We start from the raw sequence: 10,000 nt of genomic DNA, 5'->3' as shown, positions 1-10,000 counted from the left end.
CTAGCTTGAACCCGGTGACGCCTGTGTTGCCATAGAAACATCCAGCCCCTGTCCGTCATCTGGTTTGGGGGGGGCGTACCAGCGCAGGGTGTGGTGGGTGTCTATGATAAGACTCAGCGTTGTCTCCTGGCCGCCTTTCAAGTACAAAAAAAGCCCTCCGCCCTCCTGCAAACATTTCACACGACAACGCTACTTAAGCTTACAGCGTATTATCTTCTTAACAAAACTGTAAAAACTATACAACTTCTGTGTATGCCAAGCTTACTGAACGTAAAAATTAGGAATGGCATTCATATGTGATTATCATTATTATTATTATTATTATTATTATAAGTAATATAAATAATAATAATAATAATAATCAGTGTGTCTTAAAGCACCTAGAACCTTTTGTTTTTTCAGAGCTACAATGTTACAGCTATCCGTCATATTCTCAGTGTTACTCTCAGTAGATTTGTTACTGTATTTATAATGGGTTAGAAATTCACCTCTCAATACATAGCTTTTTATTACGTACCAGATAGTACCAGTGCAAGTGCATGTGCCGTTTCTTGGTGAGGCTAACCATTAAACCCGCTAGCCAATCGGTGGTGTTTCTCAGTATCATGTGATTTACCCTATCGATGTCACTCAGAAGACGCCTGCTGTGGGGCTCGACTGGGGCTGTAGTGCAGGGCTCAACAAGGCCAGTGACTGACAGCTACCCCGTGTTTCGACATTCTCTGTTGCTAGCTTTAACACAACTTTATAGCAAAAGCACGCTATTGTGCATATTATCGTTATAATATCATCATGGCTCTGCAAAAAAGTAGGCAAATGGACGAAAAAAACCGACTGACTGAATGTAAAATGTAGTTGGTGTCGAGAGAGATCTCTTTCCTCATTAATTTCATTTGCGACATTAACCAATGCTGCTGGCCCTCAAAGCTAATTGACGTTGAATATAATCTTTGTTTATTACTGGAAATTAAGTGTACAAGGTCTATATAAGTCTCTATACGTAGACTTTTGCACAGATAACCTCCCATTGAAATTATTCTAAGTGCCAAAATATTCTACTCCACACTCGAAACAATATTGTTGTTAATCTTGGTAGTATAAATACGTTTAACATAACCAATGTTATCTTTGGAAAACTGTATATGACCAAATAAAGTGCCCAATAAGTGAATAGTGCAAGGTTCACTATATCTGAACTATATCTGACCAATGTTCGTGTTTTCTGTTACAGCATCTGAACTGCTTTTGTTTTCAAAGCTAAAACGTTATATTGAAAAAGAACTATCTGAACATAGAGAAGCAAAGCTAAATGAAATTTTATGCCACATATGTATAGTGTATGCCTATAAAAATAAATAAACTTTAACTTTATACATAACAATGTGTGTCTCGTCTGAAATAATTTGTGATATTTTGTTTTTTGCTCACGCTATATTTATACGTCAACAAAATAGACAAACAAAATTATATATTTATAATAGATAATGATAAATATTGAAAACAATTGCATTTCTTTTAAGCTTTTTTTATTGTGGTGACAGTTTGGTTTTGCCTTTGATTTACACAGTAATGGTCATGTACAGTGACATCACAAAACCAAACCAACCAAGCAGACGCGCCCCCCCCCCCTCTTGAAATAAATGAATAAAATAAAAGTTAATATAGTTGAGTTGAATCACAACACCACTGTCGTTAATGATAAGGGTAGCTTGTTCTAGTAGCTTGTTTGATGATACCCTTCAGGAAGGCTTTACCTTTAATTATTTAACCAGCCGACCGCTCTTTAGCTAACAGCTAGCCTTCCAGTTTTCCCTCCATAAGTAATCTTTGCTGAAGTTTACACATGTAAAACACACAGCTCTCATTAGCACACTGCTCTCTGCGGTACAAACACTTTCGTTCCTAGTCGGCAGATTGTGGTAGGCTACGCATTAACAGAAATTCCACGGTATATTCATAGTCAAACGTACACACGCTACAAGGACCACAATAAAGTCAGAACAATGGCATTGCAGTGATGCTACTATGGTAGAAGAATGCATATGTATTTTTTTTTTCAAATGAAGAGCAATGTGTGCGTGCAGTTCTGTAATACACACGTACAGATAGACAGGTAGCCAACTAAAACTGTTCACTGTGTAAGGTGTGATATCCATCAACTGAAAATATAATGTTAAGAAGAAAAGCAAGAACATTCTGGAAATTGATCAGACATGTAACAAATCACTCTGTTTTCTACCTGCCCCTCTCACTCGACTCAATTACAACACCCTGTTAAAAATATAGCTTAGAAAAAAAGCCCCAAATCTGTACATTTTTTCATACATTATTATTTCCTGCCTTTTTATTTATTGGTTGGACACAAGTGTTGTACATTAGTTTACAATCTTTAACAGCTATGCACAGCGCCGTATTTCTACAATGGAAATGATGGCCGTCGAGGTCAGGAGCATATCAGTGTTGCGGTAAAACCGGTACTATAGTATCTAATAACCTGAGCGTAATGAAAAGCTACGATGCATATGTTGCAATTCAAAGGACCCTTATTTGTGACATCACAAATGGGAGTGTCCATCCGGATGCATAATAGAGGTCCTTTAACTTCGGGTGTTGAACACACGACAGGGAGAACAATACAACCAGGGATGTACTGCAGGGACTTGCCTTGCCATTACAGTTGCAGCGTTTACATTCAAACCTATCTCTCCTGCTGATCCTCACCACTGATCCACTCCATAAAAATCAAAGCAATAGAAAAAGTTGATAATCATCTTTTTTTTTTTCAACAACACTCGCGTGCGTTCATATATTCACGTACATATGTATTGGATCGTAACTGCTATTGACTCTGGGTTATGTGAACTTGAAAGAAGCCGATGTCATTGCATGGAATAGAAAAGTGCAGCCATCATGCGGTAGATTATCCATAGCTTATGAATGCCAAATACAAATACAGTCATCTGAGTTCTTAACTATAGGTGTGTTAGCATGGAGCTGAGTAAAGGTTGCCCTAGGCTACGTTTCACATTGAATGAATCCAATAACCCTTTTCCGTCCAAGTGGAAGAACGTTATTGAACTGGAGAGAGATATATATGTTTACTTTTTTTTTATATTCTCTCCCAAACGAAGGGAGCTGACGAGAGAGCAGCAATAAAACAGTACAATACTACTGTCCTACACATTATGCAAAAATACTCTAGCAGTGTGGTGAGAAATACTAAACTCGTGTGGTCCCCTGTCAAGGTGTCCGTGTGTGTACGTGTGTGCGTGTGTGTGCATGTTGATACGGATAACACGTTTATTTTATTCTGGTATTACAAAGGAGCTCTATACCGGGAAGGGGTGATGACTGACAAGACTAAAGATAGATCCCCTTTGATTATGCCGTCAGAGACATGGTTTTGGGAAAGTTCTGCCAAGCCAGATTGGGTTAGAGCAGCACCATGCTCTGCTTCAAGAAAACAGACGCGCAGAGCCTTTATATCAATTTACCGTCCGGTTATTCCTGTCGTAATGCAGTAGGCCTACCAACCACCAACAATTCTTCCAGTCCTCTCTAGATAAATGCCTATTCCCCTTGATTCTGCCTCATCGATGATTGTCCATCATCGTTGGTTTTTTATCTCTTACAAAGCCCCCCAGGTTCTCAAGAGCATTTGAGCTCTGAGCAGACACACAGAGCATGTACTGCGCGAAAGCCGCTCTCTCTTTCCAGAGATCATGTCTGAAAATTTCTGAAAAACACATTGGCATGTCTTATCGCCGTATGGACACAATACTAAATGCTGCACTTAAACAACAAGCTCAAGCGATACCTTTTCACGGTGTGTTGGTTATTGTTTGTGCAGTTATTTCTGTCGTTATATCATCTCAAAGCTTTGCGTCACAAAAGGCTCCATGCTTTTCCACACGCTCTCTGTTCTCGGGGGCTCAAGAGCAAGGAGAAGGAACGTTTAACTGATGTATGCCGAGTGTACTTTTATCTTTGCTTGTTATAATTTTTTCTATACCAGTTATCAGTTCTCAAGATATAGCCACTGATGTCATGAGAAAGAGAGTTATGTGATCCAAATTAATGCCATTTAAAGGTAGAGCATACAATAAAAGGTTCCAAATACTTATACAGGAATTTCTGGTAGCTGACGTCTTTATGATCCACCTCAGAAAACAAAGATATACCACCGAGGGATTTGGAAACTGAAATTCGACCGCACCTAATGAAGGTCATTGTTCCGACTGCACGATGTTGCTCAAGCTTGCTCTGACGAGGCACTTTGATTTTCACCCTGCGATACAGTGTGAGATTGGTTGGCTACTCACATAATATAGGGCTTCACAAAAATATAGTGGGCAAACCTAGATCCTACGCAACGTCCTATAATACAGAGCACCGGCGCTTCAGAAATTCGCTGGGGAGAGGAACGCAAACAAACCAACTATAAATGAACAGATAACGATAAAAATATGAAATAAAATCTGAAGGGATTATAAAAAAAAGAAAAAAGTATTGTGTGGTTGTGGTTGTGATTATAGTATTAAGTATTCCCGCCCTTCGAAAAAAACAAGGAAAAAAAAACAAAAACCTAGCCGCCCCCCTTTGCTAACGGCTACGGTCGGCTAGTCGCTCCGGAACTCCTCGCCGATTTCCGGCAGGTTCCTCTTCTCCTTGCGCAGGGTGTCCGTCAGCGGGCGCGAGCTGCCGGGTGAATCCAGGTGCTTGGGCTCGTTGGTCAGGTAGCTGCCCTTCTGCTGGTACAGGTAGATGTAGATACTGTACAACCCCCCCAGCAGCAGCACCAGCGCCAACAGGACGACGACTGGGGGGGGGGGGGGGGGATACGAGGGATGAGGGGAATTAGATCAAGACCGTAGCCATTGTAATCCCTGAAATGTGTGTGTGTGTGTGTGTGTGTGTGTGTGTGTGTGTGTGTGTGTGTGTTCTGATCTGGTCAACTTTGGGAATGTAGTGCTTTTCTTGAGAGAGGTCAAAATAATGCCAAATAGATAGCTTGAGGAATACACAGTACTGTATATTCAATATGGCCCATACTATCTACCGTTAACCTAAATGCAATATACAGTACATAGCATACAGGAAGGCAATATCATCCTGTGTATAAAACATAATATTGGCCGGACAGATTTTGATCTGCGGCCAGGCCTAACACCCATGTGATTATCAGTATTTTCAGGACATTATCGTAATCCTCCTATGACTCTGATGTTCCTGCATTACCATAATAACATAACACCTGCAGACCCCAATAAAGCTTATCTGTTATTAAGAGTCTCAGACAGGGCTGTGGTAAACAGAGTGCTTGGAAATATTTTTCTAATCAGGCCCGCCATTCTCTCACACACGACGCGGGAATTCTACTCATTTATTTCCGCATCTGTGCTATTGTGATGTAGTCTATCCTCCATGACCTTACCGTTACCAACCATCCATAACTAATGAGCTTCTGCACTCCTCTGGGATCCAAGTAGATAAAAATACGAAAGCAGTTCTGATCCTCTTTGAGGAAACCGAAAGGTGCATACGAATAGTCAAATCATGAGTCATGAAGTGTGTGTTGACAAATGAGAGATTTTTTCTGACATCCATTCATGCATCTTAGGGTTAGAGTTAGTTAAATAAAGTAAAATAATTGTGTGTGGCATGGCCCTATCAGATATGTCTGCAGCCTGCACACATTGGAGCTGTCAAGTGGCACAAACTCTGCGGCTTTCCCTGAGAAGCTTAAACAGAGAGACTGAAATGCCACAGCTGAAAATGTAACCTCTCAGTGTCAATATTGGATTAGAGGATTTGGAAGAAAACATGAATAGGAATATCTTAATGCAGACTTTGGAGAAAGGAAAGGGAGGGACAGAGAGAGAGAGAGAGAGAGAGAGAGAGAGAGAGAGAGAGAGAGAGAGAGAAGAAGTAAGAGTAGATAATGTAGTTCCTGGACGTGTTCCAAATAGGAACACATCCTGCGGAAATTAGTTGAGAAAAAATAAAGAAAGTGTGGTGATAGAGAGACAAAGAAAGAGAGAGAGAGAGAAAGAGAGAGAGAGAGAGAGAGATGGGGCGAGTAGCTTTAACTGGGACTGCATTCGGGGTGGGCTTACTTCACCAGGAACATTGATAAAGGCAAATTGGGCCCATTGAACTGCAATTGGGCCCATAGGAAACCTAAAAATCCAGAGTATGTCCAAGACTGGATTTATTAGCTGACTTTGCGGTGTATATTTATGTACGGTTTTACATCTTCCTGGCCACATATTTGGTAGGTGTGTGTAGTGGATATATTATGGTTTTAGAATAGTATAGAACATTTTAAGAATAGTGGTATGGACATACCTGCTATCCAAAACAATCCCATGTCGTCATGAATGTAGAGGTATTCTGAAAGACAAAATGTGGAAACAGGATTACTTTCTTTTGTCTCTAATCTGTGATCCATGGGCACCGGGGGGGGGTGGGGTGGGGGGGGGGGTGGGGTGGGGGGGGGGGGGGTCGGGGTGTTGGGGTGTTGGGGGTCTTCTTACCGATGGTAACGAACCAGGGGTCGGCCTCCCAGGGAACGTAGCCGTGGACAGGAGTGAAGGCGCCGCAGACGGACTCAGAGACGTAGCCCTGGGTGGTGACGGGGGGGTCCGTCTCGTTGGGTCTGAACAGAGCCTTGAGCGGGGCGTAGACGTTGTAGCGCACCCCGGAGATGCAGCCGATGAAGCCGGGCGCGTTGTGCCGCTTGATCTCCTTGTCGATGTCGCCGATCTCTGAGGGAACAGGAAATAGGTCTCTTGTCAAAGACTGGCTCAATATAGACACGATACACTACTACGATGATGATGTGTGTGTGTGTGTGTGTGTGTGTGTGTGTGTGTGTGCGTGTGTGTGTGTGTGTGTGTGTGTGTGTGTGTGTGTGTGTGTGTGTGTGCGTGCGTGCGTGCGTGTGTGTGTAAGTGTAAGTTTGTGTGTTTTACCCATGACCCTCCCCAGGAACATGGACTTTGGAGAATCAAATCGAGCATCTTCTACCAAGGTTATCTTCTCCACAATGGGCTCCATGTAATCCACCTGTAGTCGTTGAACACACACTTTATACACACATTATTTTTCCATATGGTTGACACAGCAATCAATTGATGTTGTATTGTGTAACATAATTGACACTGCTTTGATGTGGTGGGAGGCCCACTTCGTAATGGAAAAACGTAGGCATGGAAACAGACGCGACAAGGTTTGACGTGACAGTGGCGCGGTCAGGTACCTGAGACTTGATGGTCCTGTTGTGTCTGGTGATGTTAATGTAGTGGGGGTATCCGTCCGCGAGGTTCCTGTGAGTCAGCTGATATTTATGGGTGATCAGGCCGAGCCTATACCTCAGATCCACGCTTCCTGCGGGGGTGAAAGAGCAGTGCGGTGTTAGCCTGCGAGGCGTTACTCCGACTCATCAATCACAGTTAAGGGGGCACTTTTATGATACTTAATTCAAATAGGGGGCGACCAAACCCAGGGCGGGATCGTAGTAGATCAACCTGACAGTGGGCCGTACCAAAGGGTAGGCTGTAGGTACAGTCCACTGTGATGTGGACTGTTGGCTCTACTATGACCCCTCTCTGTGTTTGGTCTCCTTTATCTAAATCTATCCATGATACTTCTCGGTGGACCTTCCCCATTTGTGATGTCACTAATTGGTCAATTTTGAATTGGCTTGTCACAGCTAGAGCCCAGTTACAATAGAGAGAAAAGTGTGGAAGACATGCAGTAAATGACCCAGGCCGGATTCGATCCTGCGTCTCTGCGATTAGGACTGTGCCTATACGGTATGCGCCTTGGCCCAGTGCACCACCGGGGCGCCCCGCCCAGTCCCATTTTTTAAACGGATACATTTGCCTTCAACACTCAATGAACCATTCCTGAATGGATTATTACCATTCCAGTCATGGAATCAATCACATTCATCACTACTTTCCCCCCCCCCCGCGGTACCGTCGGTCTTGAGGATGACGGCGATGTAGTCCTGCACGAAGGAGCTGATGTAGAGCAGCACGGCGGGGGTGTGGAGGGTGCTGAAGCTGAACTCCACGTCGTCCGCCGTGTCGTTGTAGCCCAGGCTGAAGTTGTCGAAGTGGGGGTCGATCCAGTTGGCCCACGCCGCCTCGTCCGAGATGGGCTTCTTCCGTATGTTGTAGCGCATCCACGAGCCGATCTCGAAGTAGGCGCCGATGTCTGAGGGGAAGCGCGGAAGGGGGGAAGGGGGGAAGGGGGGAAGGGGGGGGGGTCACGAGGAGGAGGAGGAAGACGGTCACGTTTCGCCGATGTGTGCCGTGCGATTTGATCCGTACCCGGATACAAAGTGAAGGTAGTGCCTCACAAAACACCCGTTTATTACTCGATTGAATTGTCCATTTGAAGGTAATTCAATTTGATTGTATTATTTGTATTATTATTTAAAATGGAAAAATAATAATATAACAGAACAAGCAGGGGGGGGAAAACATTAAAAGTATACATAGCAACACATGATAACATTGACAGGTTCCCTTCATTTGACTTATTCATTTTACATTGCATTATTTATTAATGAATGTGTCTAAAAGAACCACATGAACATTGCACCTAGCTTGCAGGTATTCTTCTCATTGACGGCAGGAAGCTTGCTCGATTAGTAGAAAGAAACCAACAGAAATGACCGCTGACTGATCCTACCTTTATGGCAGTAGAAGCCGTCGAAGGCCGTGTTGTTGCAGTCGCAGGTGTACGACGCGTAGCCCTCTATGCACTGGCCGCTGTTTCGACACGGTATGGTGGCGTTCAGACACTGGCCCGTGCAGTTCCTGCGAATCCCCTGCTCTTCGTTCACCTTCCCCTCCAGGTCCAGCGGCACGCCGTTCATCCGTAAGCCTCGCATGCAGCCCAGGAACGGCCTCAGCGTACGGTTGGCCGCGCCTGGGTGTAGAACAGAGAGCAGATTGCTGTTATCAGCGAGAGTTTAAAACCGAGGTAGAACCAAGATGGGCCGCTAGGTGATTAAGGCCCGTCGAAGCTCTGGGTCAATTTCACGACGAGGGAGAGGACGAAACCCCACAAACCTTGAGCAAGTTTTCAAGTCCAAAAGTCACCGAAGCATCGTTGCAATATACAGTGAATGACAACCTAGTGAACCTACCCACGAGAATTGGGTGTGAGAACTCCATGGTCACAAACGTTTGGCCTGGGAAGCGCTTGACCGCCCACGGCTGCCAATCCACTTTGATTCGGGCTAGCTTCACGTTGATCTCGGCCTGGACGAAGTGCCACTCGTTATCGTTGAGCGGCATGGGAGACCGCAACGTCACGTTCAGGATGCCGTCGCCCACCATGAACACGAACGCCAGGTCCTGGGTCGCTGGCCGGGGGGAAAGAGAGCAGAAGTAAGAAAAGCAGAGATGGTAAGATGACAATGGGACTCAGGGACTCCATTTTGTAAAGGTATGGATTCCAGACGCTTTTATCCAACGCAAGTCAGACTCAATTCAGATACATGTCATTAAGGAGCTGGTAGGCTGCCGAAAGTGAGGAGTCAAACGCCCTACAGCCGTTACACTATGCCACCCTCTTGGCTGTTGGCTTTATTTACCTGGAAGGCAACTTGGTTCAATCTTTGTTCTAAACAACTCATAACCTGGCAGCCATCTTGGCTCTGAAGATGGCAGGGTGATGGAAGTGAATGCGGAACTCCGCATTCACTTCCATCACCCTGCCATCTTCAGAGCCAAGATGGCTGCCAGGCTATGAATGGGGTCAACGTCACAAAACGAAACAGGTGTCCCTCACTGTTGAGCTCTATGCGTAGGAAGTTGCGGAGCTGCTCGTCAGAGTTCTCCATGAAGACACAGTTGTCTCGGTAGGTTTTGAAGTGGAAGGAGATGTCAGCGCTGGAGCCCGGTTTGAAGGTAGGGAACGTGATGTAGGTGGGCTTGACGAAGGATATGGTGTTCCAGATGTTTCCTGCGAAGGAGACACG

General features: G+C 44.5%; 2 protein-coding genes across 2 annotated transcripts in view; one reads left to right on the top strand and one right to left on the bottom strand.

Annotated features, from left to right (window-relative positions):
* LOC311373490 (histone-lysine N-methyltransferase EZH1-like) overlaps positions 1 to 1,365 on the top strand; it is a 7,308-nt gene extending 5,943 nt beyond the window's left edge. Inside the window, exon 10 of the mRNA XM_084490249.1 lies at positions 1 to 1,365. This exon is cut by the window's left edge and continues 57 nt beyond it. Coding sequence (XP_084346375.1) covers positions 1 to 4 — 4 coding nt within the window. The 3' untranslated portion in view covers positions 5 to 1,365.
* A 3,254-nt stretch (positions 1,366 to 4,619) lies between these two features.
* LOC311373488 (contactin-associated protein 1-like) lies at positions 4,620 to 9,952 on the bottom strand (the record flags this gene model as incomplete). Its single annotated transcript, XM_084490248.1, has 9 exons — positions 4,620 to 4,819; positions 6,349 to 6,393; positions 6,537 to 6,767; positions 6,975 to 7,068; positions 7,262 to 7,389; positions 7,984 to 8,223; positions 8,704 to 8,943; positions 9,164 to 9,382; positions 9,811 to 9,952. Coding segments are annotated over 9 exons (1,539 nt in total), but the record flags the coding sequence as incomplete, so codon positions are not given.
* Positions 9,953 to 10,000: the final 48 nt, after the last annotated feature.

Source organism: Micromesistius poutassou (assembly GCF_964030765.1).
Source record: "Micromesistius poutassou genome assembly, contig: SCAFFOLD_5121, whole genome shotgun sequence".
In the NCBI taxonomy this organism is placed as follows: Eukaryota; Metazoa; Chordata; class Actinopteri; order Gadiformes; family Gadidae; genus Micromesistius; species Micromesistius poutassou.
Note: the sequence above shows the minus strand (reverse complement) of the source record. Positions and strands in the feature narration are given on the sequence as shown.